The sequence below is a fragment of the Stegostoma tigrinum genome, chromosome 6 (assembly GCF_030684315.1).
Source record: "Stegostoma tigrinum isolate sSteTig4 chromosome 6, sSteTig4.hap1, whole genome shotgun sequence".
Lineage (NCBI taxonomy): Eukaryota > Metazoa > Chordata > Chondrichthyes > Orectolobiformes > Stegostomatidae > Stegostoma > Stegostoma tigrinum.
In genome coordinates this window covers 110,555,983-110,579,479 of record NC_081359.1, presented here as the reverse complement: position 1 = coordinate 110,579,479, position 23,497 = coordinate 110,555,983, and the positions used below count along the sequence as shown (strand labels likewise).

The window sequence follows — 23,497 nt, the reverse complement described above, 5'->3', positions numbered from 1 at the left end:
AATACATGGGAATTCCACCTCCTATAAATTTCTCTCCAGACTGTGCACTATCCTGACCTTACACCAATCCTATGACTGCCTCTCTAACAGTGCTGTGACCAGTCCTGCACCAATCCTGTGCTTGCCCCTCTAATAGCACTCTGACCAAACCTGCACCAGTCCTGGCACTCCCTCTCTGATAGCACAGTGGCCAAACCTCCTCCACAAGGACTGTAGCAGTCAAAGAGGACTCTACTCTTGGAGGGCAGTTTAGAATGTGGAATAGCCAGTAATCCTTACATACCATGAATAAGTTTTTTTTTTTAAGAAAAACCCACATTCAAAAGTGATACAAACAAGGATAAATTGCTGTTATGAAGTTAAATTTTATGTAGTACCTTGAATATAGCAAGACACACTGGCGGGAGGGTTTTTAATCTGGATTTTAGAGATATTAGAACAGGTAACTAGTAGCTTGGGCAAAGAGAGACTTCAAGAAATTTATTCAAGGAGAAGACAAATGTCGAGGGACAGAATTCCAGAGATGATGACCTCAGGTATTGATCACTCTGGTCACAAAGAGAGAGCAGATATGGTAGATGACATTTTTGTAACACAAATCAATAAAGAATAGAGTGAATAAAATTCAGGGCACACCATTGAATTGAGATAACTAGTGTGTCCATTTGTTGCATTCCTGTCATACTTTACTGAGAAGGTCAGAGTCACTTGCTAAACTAGTTGCTCTCAAAGTGCGAAGCAGAAAGAGATGATATTGTTCTGAGATTTTGTTCAGACATTTCTCTCAGTTCCGCTTTACAAGTTGTAAAATTAATGGTATTGTGAACTCGTTTTCAGCCCTGTTTCTTTATGGTGAGAATTAATCCATTTATCAAATGATGGTTAGATAGAGACTTTTAAGAAAAATGTGTTCCTTGCAGGACAAGGTATTTAATGTCCACCTGTAACATCTGGTGGAAAGTTGAAAGCGGTTGTTATGAACTGTTGCAGTATTTGTGGTGAAGACGCTCCCACTGCGCTACTGGGGAGAGATTTCCGAGATTTCAGCCTATTGGTGACCATAGACACAAGATTTCCAAGCAGGAAGCTTAGTAATATGGATGATTATTGAATCACGCCAATGTAGCAAGAAATTCTTAAAGAGCTAACTATTGGGTTTGGCTGCTGTATATGTAGTAAAGGTACATAACTCATCTTAAAGGGCACAGGGCTTTTTATGATATAGGCAAGCTTAACTTAAAAGGAAATCTTTTGACACAACTGAAATTCGTACCAATCAGCTTAAAGAAGCAACTTTGGGAGCACTCTACAATTTAATACGCATCTGGTAATCTTAGTTTTGCTGTCAGTCGCATACATGCCCCTGAGGCCCCAATCATGGTTTATTCACACTGACATTTCTAGAGTTTAGTTCGATAAAATGTAGCATTCACAGCTTGTTGAAACTGAGTTGAAATGCAAGTGAGGTAAGATTGTGATTCATAAACCTTCTCCTGGGCTCTTTGAAAACTGTCAACCTTTAAAACTTTATTTCTTTTTCTTCATCATCTTTCAGAAACGAGAGGCATTTTGCCAACTCTTACAGCTTATGAAGAACAAGCATTCCAAGCAGGATGAACCGGACATGATCTCTATCTTCATTGGCACTTGGAACATGGGTAAAAACCCTACTAGATATGGTGTTTCTCATTGATCAGCTTTCCACTTCTCACTTAACTATGATTGCTTGAATCAGACTTCTCTCCTCCGAAAAACCAACCCTACAGTAGAATCGCGCAGCACAGGAGAAGACCATTTTGCTACCCCCTCCTTTGCCAGCTCTTTGAAAATACAATCGAATTAGTCGCACTCTACTTTTCTCATCAAGTCTGAAGCTATTTTCTTTATTTAATTCCTTCTGAAAGTTACTGTTGGCTCTCTGTCTATCCGTCTTTCTCACAGTGCCTCACCTGTCTTTCTCTGCCTCATGTCGTGAACCACACCAAACCCCCTCAAAATGTATTCATATAGTCTAATCCTAACTTTTCCTTATTTTAAAAGTTAATTGTAAGGTATTTTGTTCTAGATGCAATTCACTTGGTCAAATTACTTGACATGAAACAAAACACTTATTTTTACACTAAAGTACAGACAAAATAAAAATAAAACAAAAGCATCGGCCTAACTAACTATTGAAATGCTTAACAAAATACAATATATATTAACTTGTTCTAATTAACTGTTCCAAAATTGTAACATGCCATAAACACACTCTTGGCAAAGGCAAATTCAGTAAAGCAGATTGTCTCGGAGGCAATTCTCCAGTCCAGGAGAAAATATTTCAAGAGAAAACAGATGTACTGCATTTTCCAAAGCTAGCTTCAAGCGCCTAGCAACCGCTACTGAAAAACTAAAACTAAAGATTGTGTGATTCTAGGAGAGCTTGACCCCCCGCCCCCATTCATTCAGGCTGCTTCTATTGTTCCAACTCGAAGAAAAACCCCCAGGGCCTCAAGTCGTTTACTTCACTGGATTCACAGCTCTCTGAGTCTAGGCCTGAAACGTCAGCTTTTGTGCTCCTGAGATACTGCTTGGCCTGCTGTGATCATCCAGCTACGCACTTTGTTATCTATGACAGATTAAAACCTCTCTCCAAAACAAAAGGCAAGATGAAATACACTTAAAGCCATAGTATCATCACACTCACTGCCTGGCTTTGCCTCGCTGTCTCTTGTACACTCGCTGTTCTTGGCACTTGCTCTTTCTGTGACACTAACTCTTTGCACGAAGGTCATGATTAGTGCAATAGCAGAAATGATAGATTTTGGCACTTTTCATGTTCGTTGTTTTAAAATCACCTTGTTTTGAGGCTGAACTTTGTTAATGTAAAACATCTCTCGCAGGAAGTCCTCATAATGTATAGAAGTAAATATTAGTGTTGACTACTCCCCTTCATTTGCCTGCTCCTAGGCGCATTTATTAATTTGATCAGAAAGTTCGGGAAGAGTAAGATTCTGTTCTTGGCCAATTCTTCTCAGTTGACCTGAACATGGCAGCACCTCAGGGATCTGTAGCTAGCCTCAATTTCCCTCTTGCTAATGAAAAGTGGTAGAAAAACAAATTAAAAGTCCCGCTTTGACATATATTGGCTGTTCCTTTCTGCTGAGTCAGAAATCATGGATCCAGTTCCCTTGTGACAATGTAGGAGCACCTTCTGCCACACACAATAAACAGCAGTTCAAGCAGGTCGTTCACTACCATACTGTCTATGGTAATTGGAGATGGGTGACCAAAAACTGGATTTGGCAGCTGATCCCTTATTCTGTTATTTAAAAAATGGTACTAATGTTTTAATACAACTTTCAACCATTTTTCTCTCTTCCTTTTTTTTAAAAAAAATTAACGTGTAGGAAGTGCACCCCCTCCAAAAATCTTGGCTTCCTGGCTGATATCCAAGGGACTTGGGAAAACTCTGGATGAAACAACAGTCACTATTCCACATGACATCTATGTTGTTGGAACTCAGGAAAATTCTGTTGCAGACAAAGAGTGGGTGGACTTCGTGCGGGCCAGTTTGAAAGATTGCACTGACTTGGACTTTAAACCGGTAAGATGTATTGTGAGTTTGTTCAGCTTGTCCTTGCACGTGAAGACCACTAGAATGGCCAAGTCTGTTGGACTAGGTTGTGGGTGGGCTGAGGATCATAACCTTTCCTCTAATCTTTTCTCCAGCCCACCACCAACGAGCATTTTCAGACTGGCTCATGTTGCTTTGGCTGTCTGTTAAGTGCCTCTGCCCTTATTTACATGCTGTAATATCCACCAGTGAATCCATGTGACTCTTGAAAGTCAGCATTCTCCCAGCTCTCACTGCTTTCATGTAAAGTCAGTCACATCTAATTCAACCTTATTTTCCCGTATTTTCTAGCCACTGGCCACGCCAGTCTGAAAACGCCCAGTCTCATCTGCTGTTGGAAGCTAAGCAAACTTGGGCCTGATTAGCATTTGAATGGGAGACTGCCTGGGAATACCTAGCACAGGAGGCTAGGGGGTGGCATGGTGGCTTAGTGGTTAGTACTGCTGCCTCACAGCACCCAGGGACCCAGGTTCAATTCCAGCAACTGTCCGTGCAAAGTTTGCACGTTCTCCCTATGTCTGCGTAGGTTTCCTACAGATGTTCTGGTTTCTCACCACAGTCCAAAGATGTGCAGGTTAGGTGGATTGGCCATGCTAAGTTGGTATCTAGGGATGTACAGGCTGGGTGGGTTGTCCATGGGAAATGCAAGGTTATAGAGGTAGGGCAGGGGTGGGTGCAATGCTCTTTGGATGGTTGGAGTGAAATTGATTGGCTGAATGGCCAGATCCCGTGCTGTAATTCTGCCCCTCCCACTGGAAGAGTGGAGGTTTAAGAAAGTTGGATAGGAAGAGAATAATTGGAAAGAGGAGATGAAGTGCAACAGCTGGGAACGGTGTGGATAGTGGGGAAGGAACAGAAGGAATGTAAGTTTGCATTTAGAATCAGTCTTTATTATATTATAAGTGAGCAGTTTGGGAGGATGAACGCTTCAGTCTCCGATCTCTGTAGAGTTGATGGCACTTGTGATAGACTGAGAAAATTCTTCTCTTGAATGCACATCAATAACTTTCATTTGCATAGGTACTTTAATATAATAAACCATTCTAAGATACTTCACAACTTTGCTTATCAACAAAATTTGATAGAAGCCCATGAACTGTGAGGACTTATGAGGAAACAGGTGTTGAGGAGCATTTTCATTTAGCAAAGAGAAATAGAGCCTTAGGGAATTCCAGAGCTGGGAGCCTGACAGCTGAAGGCATGTCTGCCCCCATCACTGATGGAGCTGTTAAAATTGGGCATGCATAAAAGGTTAGAATTGGGAAAAATGCAGATCCCTTGGTTGTAGGAACAGGAGATATGCAGAGGGTTGAGCGCTATCGAAGTTGATAAAAATTGGAGGGATGGAAATTGATAAAAATTGAGTGCACTGGGTGAATGGACTGTAGTAGATGGAGTTTGTTACTGCAGGAGAGGGAGCATATCACTCTTCTCAGCTTATATGTGACTCTGGTCCTACATTATCATGACCAATGATACTGTCCCTAGCCAGTAGGCTCAGTTGCTAAGAATGGTCAGAGGCCATTCAGCCCCCTGAACCTACACACACTTCTTGGCTATATCATTTTGTAGCTTCGTGCCACAAACTGTGTTCTGTGCTTCTTGATTCACAAAGCCAGGATCTACATTTAAACGCACAGTGCCCATACCAAGAATTATTTCTGTTTCTGGAGTAAATATGCTCATTTGTTCACAGATTGCAATGCAGACACTTTGGAACATTAAAATTGTAGTCCTGGTTAAGCCGGAACATGAGAACCGGATCAGCCACATCAGTACCTCAAGTGTGAAAACTGGAATAGCCAATACATTGGGTAGGTAGCAATATAAAACCTATAAATCAGCCTTACAATTATTGATTGCTCTCAACTTGAATTCATCAAGCAGCTTGAACACAGGAAAACTGTCTTGAGGTGCTTCACAGCAATGCATTTGAACGCCAGTAGACATTGAATGACATAAGGTGAGGTTAGAAGGCGCATCCCAAAAAGTGTTTAGGAAGGAGTTCCATTGTTTAGGATCCCAAATTGTTGAAGACCAGAACAAAGAAAATTGGGTAAAAGTAAAGTATTCTGGATGCTGGAAATGTGAAATGGAAACAAGTGTTGGAGAAATTCAGCAGGTCTGGCAGTAGCCATGTAGAGATGAACAGTTAATGTTTTGAGTCCAATGATGACTTCTGAACTCTAGAATGAACACTGGTATTGTGCGTGAATCCAGGTTTAGAGGTGTGCAGAGATCTTGTTGAGCTGAAAGAGATCACGGGGAGGTGACCACAAAAATAATGGATGCTTTGGCTGTTATCTTTGAATATTCTCAGAGTTCTGGGGCATTTTACAATGCTGTGACTTTTTGTCCTAGTTTCTTTTAGAGAGAGTTTTGGGGACAGGTGCCAAGCAGCCTTTGAGAAGATATACAACTTGTAAAGCTATGGGTTTTTTTAAATGTTTGGAACAGTAGAAGCAGCCTGTGGTCAAGTTTCCAGCCACAGAGCAGGGATTTTAGGTTTTTAGATTTTTCAGCAACTGTTGTTGTTCGGGTCTTGAGGAGGTAGAAACTACTTGCTGCCCTCCTTACAGCTACTGCTAAAAGCTGGAGGTTCTCTGCCTGCACTATTCTTTGTGCAGCAGCAGCGCAAGCGGGAGCTTGGACCGGGGTTTTTGGGGGGGCGGGGGGTGCCTGTTGGGAAGCTGGTGAGTCAGATTTTAAGTCTTTAAAACGCTTCCCTCGAGCGCCAGAGCCTTCCATTTCTTTGTGCAGCAGCAGCAGCAGCACCTCAGAGCAGAGGTTTCTGGGTAGGGAAGGAGAGCTAGAACAAAGAGTGGTTATCTCTGGTTTGTTACCCGTGCCACGTGATAGCGAGGCAAAGAACAGGGAGAGATTTCAGCTGAACACGTGGCTGCAGGGATGGTGCAGGAGGGAGGGCTTCAGGTACATGGACAATTGGGGCTCATTCTGGGGAAGGTGGGGCCTCTACAAACAGGACGGTCTCCACTTGAACCAGAGGGGCACTAATATCCTGGGTGGGAAATTTGCTAGTGCTATTCGGGTGGATTTAAACTAGCTCAGAATGGGGATGGGAAACTGAGATGTAGTCCTAGTACACAGGAGGATGAGCGTAGGGTGGACATGGACAGGAGCGTGCTGGCAGACAGCAAGCTGGGTTGAAGTATATCTACTTGAACGCCAAGAGTATCCAGAATAAATGAGGTGAGCTTGCAGCTTGGATAGGTACCTGGGACTTCAATGTTGTGGCCATTTTGGAGACATGGATAGAGCAGGGTCAGGAATGGATGTTGCAGGTTCCAGGGTTCAAATCTTTCATTAGGGTCAGGGAAGGTTGTAAAAGAGGGGGGATGTGGCTTTGTTAGTCAAGGACAGTATAACGGTGGCTGAAAGATGAGGACTCGTCTACTGAGGTGGTATGGGCTGAGGTGCGAAACAGGAGAGGAGAGGAACGCTGCTGGGAGTTTTTAATAGGCCCCCGCAAAGTTCCAGGGATGTGGAGGAGAGGATCGGCAAAACTATTCTAGGCAGAAGTGAAAAGAACAGGGTGGTCATTATGGGAGACTTTAACTTCCCTAACATTGACTGGAAATGCTATAATTCTAGTATGTTGGATGGATCAGTTTTTGTCCAATGTGTGCAGGAGGGTTTCCTGACTCAGTATGTCGAAGGGCCGACAAGAGGGGAGGCCATACTGGATCTGGTACTTGATAATGAACCAGGCCAGGTGTTTGATTCAGTGGTAGGTGAGCACTTTGGAGAGAGTGACCATAATTCGGTTATGTTTAATTTAACAATGGAAAGGGATAGGAACTGCCACAGGGCAAGAGTTATAAATGGGGGAAGGGCAATTATAATTTAATTAGGCAAAACTTAGGAGGCAAAGAATGGGTTAGCAAAATGCAGGGGATGGGGACAATCGAAATGAGGAGGTGGTTTAAGGAACAGATATTGTGTGTCCTTGATAGATATGTCCCTGTCAGGCAGGGAGGAAGTGATAAGGTAAGAGAACTGTGGTTTACTAAAGGAATTGTATCTGTTAAGCAGGAGAGCGAGGCTTATGTGGTGATGAGACAAGATGGTCAGATGAGGCGATGGAGAGTTACAGATTAGCTAGGAAGGATTTAAAGAGAGAGTTAAGAAGAGCAAGGAGAGGACATCAGCAGACATTGGCAGGTAGAATAAAGGAGAACCCTAAAGCTTTCTATAAGTATGTGAGGAATAAGAGGATGACGAGGGTAGGAATAGGGCCAGTCAAAGTCAGAAGTGGGAAGTTGTGTGTGGACCCTGTGGAGATCGGAGAGGTGCTAAATGATTATTTCTCATCTGTTTTCACTGAGGAACAGGAGAATAGTGTAGAGGAGAAGACTGAGTTAAGGGCTACTAGAATTGAAAGGATTAAGGTTAATAAGGAGGAGGTGTTATCAATTCTAGAAGGTGTGAAGGTAGATAAATCCCCTGGGCCGGATGGGATTTTTCCAAGAATTGTCTGGGAAGCTAGGGAGGAGGTGGCGGAGCCTTTGGCCTTGATCTTTGAGTCCTCATTGTCTACAGGTTTAGTGCCAGAGTACTGGAGGATTGCAAATGTTGTGCCCTTCTTCAAGAAGGGCAGTAGAGATGACCCAGGTAATTATAGTCCAGTGAGCCTTGCGTCTGTTGTAGGAAAAATTTTGGAAAGGATTATAAGAGATAGGATTTATAATCCTCTAGCAAGCAACAATTTGATTGGAGATAGTCAGCATGGATTCGTCAAGGGCAGTTCGTGTCTCACAAACCTCATTGAGTTTTTTGAGAAGGTGATCAAGCATGTGGATGAGGGAAGGGCAGTTGACGTGGTGTACATGGGCTTCAGTAAAGCCTTTGATAAGGTTCCATATGGTAGGCTATTGGAGAAAATACGGAGGCACAGGATTGAGGGAGATTGAGCAGTTTGGATTAGAAACTGGCTTTCTGTAAGAAGGCAACGAGTGGTGGTTGATGGAAAATATTCAGCCTGGAGTCCGGTCAGTAGTGGTGTGCCTTAAGGATCTGTTTTGGGTCCACTGCTGTTTGTCACTTTTATAAATGACTTGGATGCAGACATTGGTGGATGGGCTAGTAAGTTTGCAGATGACACGAAAGTCGGTGGAGTGGTGGACATTGTGGAAGAATGTTGCAGGTTGCTGGGAGACTTGGATAAACTGCAGAATTGGGCCGAAAGGTGGCAAATGGAGTTTAATGCAGATAAATGTGAGGTGATTCACTTTGGGAAGAATAATAGGAAGGCAGAATACTGGGTCAATGGAAAGATTCTTGGTAGTGTGGATGTGCAGAAGGATCTTGGTGTCCATGTACGTAGATCCCTGAAAGTTGCCACCCAGGTTGATAGTAATGTTAAGAAGGCTTGCGGTGTGTTAGGTTTTATTGGTAGAGGGATTGAGTTCCGGACCCGTGATGTCATGATGCAATTGTACAAAACACTGCGGCCTCATTTGGAATATTGCATGCAGCTCTGGTCGGCCCGTTACAGGAAGGATGTGGAACCATTGGATAAGGTGCAGAGGAGATTTACCAGGATGTTGCCTGGTCTGGAGTGCAGGCCCTGAGAAGAAAGGCTGAAGGGCTTGGGTCTGTTCTCATTGGAGAGAAGGCGGCTAAGAGGGGATTTAATAGAGACATACAAGATGATCAGAGGATTAGATAGGGTGGACGGTTGAGAGTCTTTTTCCGAGAATGATGACTTCAGCTTGTACAAGGGGGCATAGCTACGAATTGAGGGGTGATAGATTTAAGACAGATGTCAGAGGCAGGTTCTTTACTCAGAGTGGTAAGGCATGGAACGCCCTGCCTGCCAATGTAATTAACTCAGTCACATTAGGGGCATTTACACAGTTCTTGGATAAGCATATGGATAATGATGGGATAGTGTAGTGGGAGGGGCTTAGATTAGTTCACAGGTTGGCGCAACATCGAAGGCCGAAGGGCCTGTACTGCGCTATTGTTCTATGTTCTATGCTACAGGCGTCGTGTGTGTGAGATAGATTAGATTTGGCAAACTGAGAAAACAGACTAAGGAGGACTTAAACCAAAATATAAAGACGTTTTAATTGCTCCAGACCCCACAAGGGTGTGGTGAATTTTGCCGGACATGTAATACATGTCTCAATCATTTGAAAACCTCAGGCAGTGATAAACCAGCACTCTTAATACCCATTTTTGCATTTGAGGAACCTTTTAAAGGGTCTTAATTGATTGCTTAGGGTGCCTACCTAAAACAAAAAGTGTGAATAAATATTTGTTGACCATAATGGAAGAGCACTTGAAATTTTCAGAGGCCATACCATTATACAGTATCACAACTAAAAGGATTTGAGAAGAGTTGCTCAATTTTTTTAATAGATACAAACTACGAATAGAGAGAGACTCAGATTAAAGATCAAATTTTACATCAAAATTATTCAAAAGTGGCTTAGGAATAAAATAATTCAAATCCACGGTGTACCATCCAGAATCGCAGGGAGCATTAGAACGGTGGCATCAAAATTTAAAGAGATTATGGTCAGGACTATCCAGAGGATGGGGATAATGGAATTCCATTTGTACCTCTTGCAATGAGGGATGCATCAAATAAATCTATCAAATTCAGCCGATTTGAATTAGTTTTTTGGGCATGAGGTGTGAGAACCATTGAAATTAAGAAGAAATTGATGAGTCAGAATTCATGGACCTCACGTTGTTAGTCTTACTTCCAGTGGTAGGTGAAACCTTTAAAAGCAAGTTTTAGTGGGCTTTATCAAATCGAAAGGAAATTAAATAAGGTGAATTATTTAATAAGAATGCCAGCTGGAAAGAAATGAGAGTGTATCATGTGAATATGTTCAAAGGGTATTTTGACAGGGAAGGGAACAAAAGCAAATGGAGAATGTGCTACTTGGTACAATGCAAAATGAACCCAGATCAGATGATAATGGGAACTGCAGATGCTGGAGAATCCAAGATAATAAAATGTGAGGCTGGATGAACACAGCAGGCCCAGCAGCATCTCAGGAGCACAAAAGCTGACGTTTCGGGCCTGAGGTCTAGGCCCGAAACGTCAGCTTTTGTGCTCCTGAGATGCTGCTGGGCCTGCTGTGTTCATCCAGCCTCACATTTTATTATCCCAGCTCAGATGATTCTGATTTGGATATCCTTCAATTTTAAATCTGGTAATGAGGGAGTTCTCAAAAATTGGGGTAAATTGAATTACCTCTTAGAGGAAAATCGAAATGACCTGAAAGAGTTATTGCAATCCTGTTGGGAGATATATGGGAATACTCTGGAAAGTACTAATCTAATTAAGTATGATGTAGAAATAGGAAATGCTGTTCCCATTAAGAAATATCCTCCCACACTTAATCATCTAAAGTTAGCACAGGTTTGAAAAGAGATTGAACGCAAGCTCAAAGATAGCGTAATTGAAGTGAGTTGCAGCGACTGGAGCTCACCTGTAGTAATGAGGCCAAAGCCAGATGGTACCCAGTGATTGTATGTGAACTAGTGCAAAATCATTGCAGTTACAATCTTCCAAATATGGAATAGGATGTATCGAAGGTGGGACAAGCACCTCGTATATCCAAGTTGGACTTAGGGGACACTGGCAGGTATCTTTTCCGAAAGAGCAGAGACAATTTCAGCTTCCGTAACACCAAATGGAAATACCAATTTATAGTCATGCCATTTGGGATGAAAAATTCGCCAGCCACCTTTCACAGATTAATGTAAGTACCAAATTCTAGCAGTGCGATCGCTCCACTGATCGAAGAATTGCAGAAAATTTCAGTGGGCAAAGGACTGTCAGAAGCCATTTGACAACCTGAAGCTGTGTTAACCTCACCTAATTACACACTACCATTCATAGTGGCTGTTGTTGGGAGTATGCAGGTGTTGGTGCTATACTCTCAAAAGAAGGCAATGAGAAGATAGACTCATTGGGTATTTTTGCAGAAGATAGAGTAATCATCAATGGAAATGTTCCACAATTGAGAAGGAAACCTTCAATTTGATATTGGCTTTGCAACATTTCAACATTTTGAGCTGGTAATGTATCGGAAACAATTGTATATACCGATTACACCCCCTTTAAAATTTTTGGAGAAATTTAAGGATTAAAATTCCAGACTGCTTAGTTGGACCTTATTATTGCAGCCGTTCAATTTGAAAATCGTGCACAGAGGAAGTGCCACAGATATCCCCATCCTCACTGATGAAAGAGCCCAACACAACAGTGCAAAATATAATGCTGAAGCTTTTGCAGTAGTCTTCAGCCAGAAGTGCCAAGTGGATGATCCATTTCGGCCTCCTCCAGTGGTCCCTGGCATTACAGATACCAGTCCTCAGCCAATTTGATTCACTCCATGTGATATCAAGGAAAGATCGGAGACTCTGGATATTGCAAAGGCTACAGGCTCTGACAACATTCCTGATGACTTGTGCTTCAGAACTTGCCTAGCCAAGCTATTCCAGTATTTGCAACAGTGACATCTATCCAAGTATGTCCTGTATGTAAAACAGGAGAAATCCAACCTGGCCAATTACTGCCCCGTTGGTTTCCTGTTGACCTTCAGTAAGGTGATTGCAGGTGTTATTAACAGTGCTATCAAGCAGCACCTGCTCAGTGATGTCCAATTGGGTAATAAAGCGTGAAGCTGGATGAACACAGCAGGCCAAGCAGCACCTCAGGAGCACAAAAGCTGACGTTTCAGGCCTCAACCCTTCATCCTGTCAGGGCCACTCACTACTTGACCTCATTACAAACATTGACAAAAGAGCTGAATTCCAGAGGTGAGGTGAGGTGAGATGAGAATGATAGCAAGGCTGCCTTCGACCAAGTGTGGCATCAAGGAGCCCTCGCAGAACTAGCATCAGTGGGTGTCGGAGGGGCAAACTCTCCAATGCCTGGAGTCACATCTGACATCTAAGAAGATGGCTGTCGTTGTTGGAGGTCCGTCATCTCAGCACCTGGACATCTCTGCAGCAGTTCCTCAGAGTAGTGTCTGAGGAACAATCATCTTCGGCCACTTCATCAGTGATCTTCCCTCCGTCATTAGGTCATATATGGGGACGTTAGCTGATGTCAGCACCGTTCACCTTTGATCAGATATTGAAGCAGTCCCTGTCCAAATGCAACACAATCTGGACATTTTCCAGGATGGGCTGACAAGAGGCAAGTAACATATTTGTGCCATACAAATGCCAGGCTCTGACCATCACAAGTAAGAGACAATCACTGTTAGCATCACTGAATTCCCAACTGTCAACATCTTGGGAGGTATTATTGCCAGAAACTCAACTGGACTCATCACACAAACAGAGTGGCTCCAAGAGCAGGGCAGAACTAGGAATACTGCGGCAAGTAACTCACTTCCTGAGTCCTCAAAGCCTGTCCCACCATCTACAAGGCACAAGCCAGGAGTGTGATGGAATACTCCCCACTTGCCTGGATGAGTGCAGCCCCAACAACACTCAAGAAGCTTGACACCATCCAGGACAAAGCAGATGACTTGATTGGCACCACATCCGCCACCGACGCTCAGTAACAGCAGTGTGTGCTATCTAAAGATGCACCGCAGAAATTCACAAAAGATCCTCCGACATCACCTGCCATACCCACGACCACTTCCGTCTAGAAGGACAAGGGCAGCAGATCAATGGGGGTGCCACTACTTGCATGTTCCCCTCCAAGCCACTCACCTTCCTGACTTGGAAATACATCGCTGTTCCTTCATTGTTGCTGGGTCCAAATCCCTAATGGCATTGTAGATCAACCCAATGCAGATGGACTGCAACAGTTCAAGAAAGCAGCTCACCGCCACATACTCAAGGGCAGCTATGGATGGGCAAGGAATGCTGGCCAGCCAGCGACACTCATGTCCCACAAAATGAATAAATAGAAGAATGTAGCAGGACACGAAAACATGGTTGCCGGTGCGTTATTGCAACTCTTTATGAAGAAAGACGGCGTTCAGTAATACGGGATAAAAGGCCTGAAATGAATTCTAGTAGTGAATGTTTGCATGCTTATAGTCAATATAATGCATATATATTATGGTGTATTACAGTGTAAGGACCAAGGGTTTCTAAAAATGAAGCCATCTTTGTATATTGATGATCCTTTTTAAGGGTGAGGTGTGATGATGCTGTGAATTTAAAAGGTATGTTTTGTCCTAGTTTCTTTCAGAGAGTTTGACGGACAAATGCTGAGCTGTCCATGAAGAGATAAACAACTTGTGAAGCCGTGGTTTATTTTCTGTTAAAGTTGGAACCATAGAAGCAGCCTGAGTGGGTGTGGTCAATCTTCCAACCACAGAAGCAGAGATTTCAGGTTTTTAGCTTGTTCAGCAGCAGTTGCTGTTCGGGTCTTGAAGAGGGGGAGGCTATTGTATTTGTCCCTGTCTCAGTTACACCCAAAGGCTGCAGGTTCTCTGCTTGCTATAGGAGTTGTGGATGAGACAATCTGTTTTCTCAATTTGCCTTTTTGCGAAGGGTCTGTTTATGGAATGCTATTACATTGGAACAGTTAATTAGTAATAGTTACTGTATCTATTATTCGGCTAAGTTTTCCCATTGTGTTGTTCCAATCTTTCTTGTTTTCTGCATTTATAAGATGATTGGGGGTTGGGGGAGTTCTGATCTGGTCCATAACTAACTGCCCTGGCAGATTAGAGGTTGGCAAATGTAACCTTCTATTTAGAAGAGAATGGAGAGAGAAAATTGCAATAAATTACCAGTTATTCTAAGACCAGGACTCTGGAAAATGTTGGAATCTGTTATGAAGGATGTGATAACAGCGCACACAATTTCCAACAGGATTGTACAGATTCCGTGTGAATTTGTGAAAGAGAAATCATGTTTGACAAACCACCTGGAGTTTTTTAAACAGCATACGTACTAAAATAGATGAGGGAGGTCCAGTGAATGTGGTGTAATGGATTTTCAGAAAGCTTTTGATGAACTCCCATCTAAAATGACATGTAATTGGTGATAATATACTGGCATATTGAGAATTGGTTAGCAGATAGGAAACAGTCTGAATAAATGGGTCATCTTGGTGTGGTTGGAAGGCAGGGCTGTGCAGGGATTAGTGCTTTGGGCTCCACTATTTGCAAAATATATTAATCATTTGGATAAGGCAATAGAGTGTAATTTTTCCAACTTTGCTGATAACACATAACTAGGTGAGATCGTGAGCAGTGAGATGTTGTAAAAAAAAAAGCTTTCAAGGTAATTTGAGCAAGTTGAATAAAGGGGCAGGTGCATGGCGGATGAAGTTTTTAAAGTGGATTGGAAAGAAGTTGTCCAATTTGCTAGGAAAAACAATGGCAAGGTATTATTTAAATATGACAAATTGGCAAAAGTTCATGTACAAAGGGATCTGGATGTCCTTGTATAGTGATTGCTGAGCATAAACATGCAGATGCAACAAGCACTCAGGAATCTAATAGTATGTCAAACCATAAAGCAAACATTGGCTATTCACTGAGATCATGGCTGATCTAATAATTCTTACCCTTGATTAATTGAAAAATCTGTTTGTCTGCTGTGAGTATATTTGATAACCCAGTCTCGACAGCGCTCTGCAGTGAATAATTCTACAGATTCATGATCCTCTGAGACAGCAAAACTCCTCCCCTGTCTTAAATAGGTAACCCATCATTCTGGGATTGTCTTCAGGTCCTACAAGGCAAAATAATCTTTCAGCGTCTACCCAGTCAAACCCTGTATATAAAAAAAAATTCAATTAGGTTGTCTCTTTCTTCCTAAGCAGTGAATACAGGCCCAACCCACTCAACTTCTCACCATATGAAAATCCCTCTACACCCAGGATCAAACCAGTGAACCTTCTGTGGACTGCCTCCAGTACCAGTGTATTTTTCCTTCGACAAGTCTTTGGAACTTGTTGCCACGGAGAGCTGAGAGTTTGGAATCCTTGTGTTTATTTAAAGCTGAGATTCATTCTTGATCAGCAGGGGAATAAAGGGTTACAGGGAAAGGGCAGGAAAGTGGATGTGGGGAATGTCGGATCAGCCAGGATCCTATTGAATGGCAGAGAAAGCTTGAGGGACTGAATGGTCTACTCCTGTTCCTAGTTCTTATGGTCTCAAGGGGCCCAAAGTTATAAAGTGTTCCAGCTGTGATCTGCCCAGTGTGTTGAATAGTCTTAGCAGAACCTCCCTACTTTAATACTCCATTCCTTTGAAATAAAGGCCACATCCCATTTGTCTTCCCTATTACTTGCTGAATTTGTATGCTGCCGTTTTGTGATGTATACATGAGGACCCCAAATCTGTGTGTAGCTTTTTTTTAATGGCTTCTCCACTTAAATAATATTCAGCTCCTCTATTTTTGCCACTGTGTGTAAGTTCATATTTCCCACACTATATTCCATCTGCCAAGTTGTTGCCCATTCAATTGTAAGAGAATTTCAGCATAAAAGCAAGTATGTATATAAAAGGGTCTTAGTAAGACCACATCTGGAGTATGCCGTTTTGATCTCCTCTAACATAAAATATACCTGCCATAGAAGGAATGCAACAAAGGTTTGCCGGACTGATTCGTTGCAAGGCAGGTTTGTTGATGAGAGTTTTGGGCCAACTTGGCCTATGTTCACCGTGGTTTAGTGGTTTGTGAGAGGCATCATTGAAATATATAAAATGCTGATCGGGCTGAGCAGACGAGGTGCAAGGATTATGTTAGCCTTGGTTTGGGTGTTCAAAACAAGGTTTTATTTTAAATAGGATAATAAGCTGTAGAGCTGGATGAACGCAGCTGGCCAGGCAGCATCAGAAGAGCAGGGAAGCTGACGTTTCGGGTCTGGACCCTCCTTCAGAAATCTTTTGAATTTTTTAAAAATTCATTCATGGGATGTGAGCAACACTAGCTGGTCAGTATTTTTTGCCTGGTTCTAGTTGCCTTTCAAAAGAGGAGCTGCCTCCTTAAACAGGCCAATATGAAGTAGATGGATCTGCAGTGCTATGAGAGAGCAAATTCCATAGTCTTGACCCAACAACACTGAAGGAACAGTAATACATTGCCAGGTCAAGACAGTGAGTGGCTTGGAAGGGAACGCGCAGCTGGAGAGGTTCCTGTGTATCTGGTGCCCTTCAAGATACTGGGAGAAATTATTTTACTTGGTATGTGAACCTGTAGCTTTCTTTGTCATCATGGAGGCTGAAACATTAGAAATGTTTAAGGTAGAAATGGATTTCTTGCGACTAAAGGTGTCAGCATATTTTGGGAGAGACGAGGAATGTGGCATTGTGATAAAACGATTAGCTATGATTATGTTTAATGGTGGACTGGTCTTGGTGGGCCACGTTGGCCTACTCTTGCTGTTTTTTTTCTACATAGACTTTTGATTATCACAAGCTGTTTTATACAGGTACGTGATATTGATTTTTTTCTTTTGGGTTTTTTGTGTTTTCGAAGGGTCATCAGTCATCATAGGACATACCCTCTGGTCCTCCAGTTCAGATTACTGCTGCCCTTCTCATTTGTCACTGGAGGCTGACACTTCACCTGTCTTCTTCTGGGGTCTCTTCTCAAAACTGCTCAATCTCTCTTCTCTCATTTTTTTTCTCCTTGAAAGTCTTGTCTCTCACGTTCTTTACCGCTTTATGCTCAGAATTCACCACCTCCTCCTCCTCCTCCTAAGATCTTGTCATTCCTTTAATTCTGATTTCTCACACACCCTGATTTCCAGCACTGTACAATTTGGCAGCTTTGCCTTCAGCTGTCTGGCCCCTAAACTCTGAAATTCCATCTTGGAACCTTGCACCAACCTTAACTTTTTCTCTTGTTTATGGTGCTGTTTCCAATTAACCTCTTTAACCTAGCTTTTAATCACTTGCCCTAACATCTCCTTATGTTGCTCAGTATCAGATTTTATCTAATTGTATTCCTGTGACACCCGTTAGGACAGAGAAGAACTACATATATGCATGTTCTTTCACATGAAACATCAAATGAGTATCTTGAGTGAATGTTATTTATTGAAAATATTTTTAAATCTCAGGTAATAAAGGAGCCGTTGGTGTTTCGTTTATGTTTAATGGAACGTCATTTGGATTTGTTAACTGCCACTTAACATCTGGTAATGAGAAAACTGCAAGGTAAGTATAGTTAAAACTTTTGCTTAACAAGGAATGACTTGGGACAAGAGTGTTTCCAGTCATTACTTATTGGGGCCATCCTAAACACAGAAGATTCTGTCTGGTCACATGGTGCTCTTGTAATACTGATATTTTTTGTCTCGCTACACCTCCAAACTAAATGTTATAGAGGATGGAGATTACTTCTAACTGTGCTTATTGTATCATTATTACTCAGAGCATGATGGAATACCATTCCTAAATCTGGCTGCATCCAGCAGGAAAATATGATGGGTATATATCAACTACTAATAAAGGAAGGTTACTGTACATGCTGGAGATATGAAATAAAAACAAGTGCTGGAGAAACACCAACAGATTGGCAGCATTTGTGGAGAATAACAGTTAATGTTTCAAATCCAATAAAACTATTCAGAACTTTTTGTGGGCTGCTAAATGTGTACTTCCAGCATATTTTGTTTATCTTTCAGCTCCTGGTACCAGCATTAAAACTTTACACGAACATGATATCTAGGTAGACAACTTGGTACAGTTCATGGCACGGTTCAACGGTGTCTTGGCCACTTTTTATCTTCCAACCAATACCTAATCAGATTAGCAGGCCCTTTATCACTGTTTCAGGGGATTGTGATGTTTACTCTCATTACAGTGGTGACTACATCACAGGTAATTTATTGACTGTGAAGCGCTTAAAGACATATTGAGAATACAGGAAGTGTTCTGGAAATGCAAGTCTCTTTTACAATATAAGCATTGATGTTCTTGACTGTTTGCACAGCTATTGAACTGAACACAAAGTATCCAAAAATATATAAATATTTTGGAAAATGAAATGTAATGCTTTGTTTTCTAAAGTGACAATTTGAGGCACAAAAGTGTATACCCAAATCTTCAGCTTTGATTGTGTCATCAGCACAGACTAGCCATAACACGCATGTTCTATGAACAGTTATGCGGTTAAGAATGTCATAATTATCCATGTAATCCATTTCTGTGACACTGGTTCAGCGATAGAGATTGACCAGGCCACCAGGAAGAGCGCTCCTGCTGTCGGTTGAAACAGTGCCATAGAATCTTGACCTGTCAAAGTGCTGGAACGTCATTTTAATGTCTCAACCAGAAGATGGCAACTCCAACTGTGAGGTGCACCTCCCAATACTGCACTGGAGTGTTGGCCCCAGTTTTTGTGCTCTAGCCCTGGACATGAAGCTGCAAATTTGTGATTCAGAGGCAAGGATGATACCAACTGAGCTACGGCTGACTACTTGCCCTGTTAGTAATCTGATCTCTACACACGCTGAATTATTTTCAAAGCAATTTCAGGTAGATTAAAGGGCATTTTGTGTTCAGAACGTCCCCCACACACAGCAGTTAATCTGGTTTTGATTATTTTTATTAAAGGGAACTGTATATAGAATATGAGGGGAGCCCTCTGCTAATTTATTTTATCTTGGAATGTTCACCTTACAGCAGCCAAGGCAGGCAAATTCTTGGTTTAGTGCCTTGTGTTATAACTATCATAGTGCAACATTCCTTCATGGGAAATGTATATTTCTGTGGAGAACAGATGCAACCAAGCGAAGCAAATTGACCAGGCTTTCTACAGCACTTGGAACAGTGATTTGGGGGCAGGCGGGTTGCTGGAATTTGGAATAGTTGTAAAGACGCAAAGCTGAGTCTAGAGGATATGTACATTGTTACAACCAACAAATGTAGGATAAACAAATATCACCTAATTGCACAGGACGTTCAGTGCAGAAATAGACCATGCAGCCCAACCAGTTTGTGCTGTAGGTATATGCTCCACTTGAGCCAATTCTTCATTGTAATCCTCCATCTGCTTCCTTGGGTACATGGCTAACTACAGCTTCCAAGTGTTTTTGCTATAGCCTTCACTCCTTATGGTAGAAAATTCCACACACACTTGTAAAGACATTTCTCATGAATTCCCTGTTGGCTTTTTTGGTGAATCCTTATATTTATGGCCTTTAGTTATTGTCTTGCACTTAACAGAAAACTTTGTGCATTTTTATCAAAGTCGGCTTTTGAAATTTAGAGCTTTTAGTTCACCCATCAGCCCAATTTCTGGTGTTTACTTTAAAGAAGCATTTAGAAATATGTGACTTGGGAAAATGAGATCCTCTGGCTGCAGTAAATCAGTTTGTGAAGGTTCTGTATTTTCTCAGAATTCCTGCATAACTTTGAAGTGTTCACTCATAGGTCTCCTACAGTTTGCAAACAGGCGCTCTCTCTCTCACACACACAGAGACTCTCACACACACAGAGACTCTCACACACACACACAGAGACTCTCACACACACACACAGAGACTCTCACACACACACACACAGACTCTCACACACACACACGGAGACTCTCACACACACACACGGAGACTCTCACACACACACACGGAGACTCTCACACACACACACAGAGACTCTCACACACACACACACGGAGACTCTCACACACACACACGGAGACTCTCACACACACACTCGGAGACTCTCACACACTCGGAGACTCTCACACACTCGGAGACTCTCACACACTCGGAGACTCTCACACACCCGGAGACTCTCACACACCCGGAGACTCTCACACACCCGGAGACTCTCACACACCCGGAGACTCTCACACACTCGGAGACTCTCACACACTCGGAGACTCTCACACACTCGGACTCAACAAACCCCACTTGCCTGACGGCGGAATGGCACCCAGGACTAACCACTGAGCCACTGCACAGTTATCGTGCACATTTTCGAATCACTGGTTTCTGCTCTTGTCTGGATTGGAGCAACAATCTCATCAAAAGTGAAATGGAAAGAAATACAGGTGCCAAGCACAAATAATAAATGAAAATCTTGAACAGGTTTATAGATTCAGACAGAACCTACAGAAAGAAAGGGAGAATGGTTCATTAGCTTAAATGTAGGAATGTGATAAAATATACTCAAGGTGTATGAGGTGCAGAGGGACCTTGAAGGAAAATATCAAACTGTAGAGCCAAAATTGAAATCAAAATCAAATTGCTGTATGGTAGCACAGTGGTTAGCACCTTTGCCACAAAGTGAGTTTGATTCCACCCTCAGGCGACTATGTGGAGTTTACACTTTCCTCCCGTGTCTGCATGTGTTTCCTCTGGGTGCTTTGGTTTTCTCCTGTGGTCCAAAGATATGCAAGCTAGGTGGATTGGCTGCGCTAAATTGTCCCGAGTGTTCAGGGATGTGTAGACTACGTGGGTTATGGGGGATGGATCCAGGTGGGATGCTCTGAGGGTCGGTGTGGACTTTTTGGGCCAGAGGGCCTGTTTCCACACTGTAGGGATTCTGAGTGTCCAATGATGTGCAGGCTAGGTGGGTTAGCCATAGGGAATGCTGGCTTATAGGAATAGGGTAGAAGTGTGGGTATGGATGGGATGCTCTCTGGCGAGTTGGCGTGAACTCGATGGGTCAAGGAGGTGGCTATAGAAATTGTGGACTCATTGGAAATTATTTTCCAATGTTCTATAAATTCAGGATCAGTTCCTGCGGATTGGAGGGTGGCTAATGTTGTCCCACTTTTCAGGAAAGCAGGGAGAGAGAAAACAGGGAATTATAGACCGGTTAGCCTAATGTCAGTGGTGGGAAAGATGCTGGAGTCAATTCTAAAAGATGAAATTACGACTTATTTGGATAGCAGTAACAGGATAGGCCAGAGTCAGCATGGATTTACGAAGGGGAAATCGTGCTTGACTAATCTTCTGGAATTTTTTGAGGATGTAACTATGAAGATGGACAAGGGAGAGCCAGTGGATGTAGTGTACTTGGACTTTCAGAAAGCCTTTGATAAAGTCCCACATAGGAGATTGGTGAACAAAATTAGGGCACATAGTACTGGGGGCAAAATACTGACTTGGATTGAAAATTGGCTGGCTGACAGGAAGCAAAGAGTAGTGATAAACTTTTGGAATGGCAGGCGGTGACCAGTGGCGTACCACAAGGTTCGGTGCTGGGACCGCAGCTGTTTACAATATGCATTAATGATATAGATGAAGGCATTAAAAGTAATATTAGCAGATTTGCTGATGACACAAAGTCGGGTGGCAGTGTGAAATGTGAGGAAGATGTTATGAGAATATGGGGTGACTTGGACAGGCTAGGTGAGTGGACGGATGCATGGCAGATGCAGTTTAATGTGGATAAATGTGTGGTTATCCACTTTGGTGGCAAGAACAGGAAGGCAGATTACTATCTAAATGGAGTCAAGTTAGGTAAAGGGGAAGCACAACGAGATCTAGGTGTTCTTGTACATCAGTCAATGAAAGCAAGCACGCAGGTACAGCAGGCAGTGAAGAAAGCTAATGGCATGCTGGCCTTCATAACAAGAGGAATTGAGTGTAGGAGCAAAGAGGTCCTTCTGCAGCTGTACAGGGCCCTGGTGAGACCGCACCTGGCGTATTGTAAGCAGTTTTGGTCTCCAAAATTGAGGAAGGACATTCTGGCTATTGAGGGAGTGCAGCGTAGGTTCACAAGGTCAATTCCGGAATGGCAGACTATCATATGTTGAAAGATTGGAGCGACTGGGCTTGTATACACTTGAGTTTAGGAGGATGAGAGGGGATCTGATTGAGACGTATGAGATTAAGGGATTGGACAATCTGGAGGCAGGAAGTATGTTTCCGTTGATGGGGGGAGTCCAGAACCAGAGGGGACAGTTTGAAAATAAGAGGTAGGCCATTTGGAACAGAGTTGAGGAGAAACTTCTTCACCCAGAGAGTGGTGGATATATGGAATGCTCTGTCCCAGAAGGTGGTGGAGGCCAAGTCTCTGGATAGTTTCAAGAAAGAGATAGAGCTCTTAAAGATAGTGGAAGCAAGGGTTATGGGGATAAGGCAGGAACAGGATGCTGATTGTGGATGATCAGCCATGATCATAATGAATGGTGGTGCTGGCTCGAATGGCCTACTCCTGCACCTATTGTCTATTGGGTCAAATTGCCTGCTCGCAGTGCAGAGATTCTATGATTCTAAGATGCACTCCTTCAGCACTTCACTGGTAAGATGGAATACTAATTGATGTGAATGAATTTGAAGCAGAATTTAATTGCATGGTAATTAATGTTTTGTTGGCTAGAACAATGTATCAGTAATGTGAGAAATAGGGTAAGGAGTGGACCATATTACTACTTAGTCCTGCCTCGCTGTTTGCTCAGATCATGGCTGATCTACCTCACTCCATTTTCACCATATTCCTGTCTTCTGTTAGTGTCTAAATGTTTGTTTGACTCCATGTTGCATGTTTTCAGTAACTGAGCATCTACAGCACTCTGGTAGAATATCCCAAATTTTCACAGCACTCTGAAGAACTGTTTTGCCATCTGTCCTAAATAATTGATCCATTGCTACGAGATGATGACCCCCAGTTCTTGCTTGTACAGCCTCATTTGTTATTATCTTATGCCCTGCCCCACCCCCTCATGGCACAGAGTTAATAGCTTGCAACTCTCTTAAACTTGCTCATTGAGAGAATGGCAAGATATTGTGAATCAGGAGCCAAGACTTAATGGGTTTCATTTTTAATATCTCTATGTGCATACTATTGGAAGATGAATTGGACTGACCCAGAACAGGAGATGATTCTTTTCTGGATGTACTCCAGGTCTTGTACTATTTTAATGTAGCTTTTCTCACCTTAAAAATTTTATGCATTACACTGTATGAGACGTTTGGTGCTGATGGAGTGGCGTCAGTAGAGTTTGCAG

General features: G+C 42.6%; 1 protein-coding gene across 2 annotated transcripts in view; it reads left to right on the top strand.

Annotated features, from left to right (window-relative positions):
- The window catches only part of inppl1a (inositol polyphosphate phosphatase-like 1a), a 268,648-nt gene that overhangs the window by 140,806 nt on the left and 104,345 nt on the right, over positions 1-23,497 (top strand). For both annotated transcript variants that reach the window (XM_048533393.2, XM_048533395.2), the window contains exons 11-14: positions 1,556-1,658; positions 3,390-3,586; positions 5,313-5,430; positions 17,652-17,748. In XM_048533393.2, the coding sequence (XP_048389350.1) occupies positions 1,556-1,658; positions 3,390-3,586; positions 5,313-5,430; positions 17,652-17,748 (515 nt within the window). The remainder of the gene's footprint in view (positions 1-1,555; positions 1,659-3,389; positions 3,587-5,312; positions 5,431-17,651; positions 17,749-23,497) is intronic.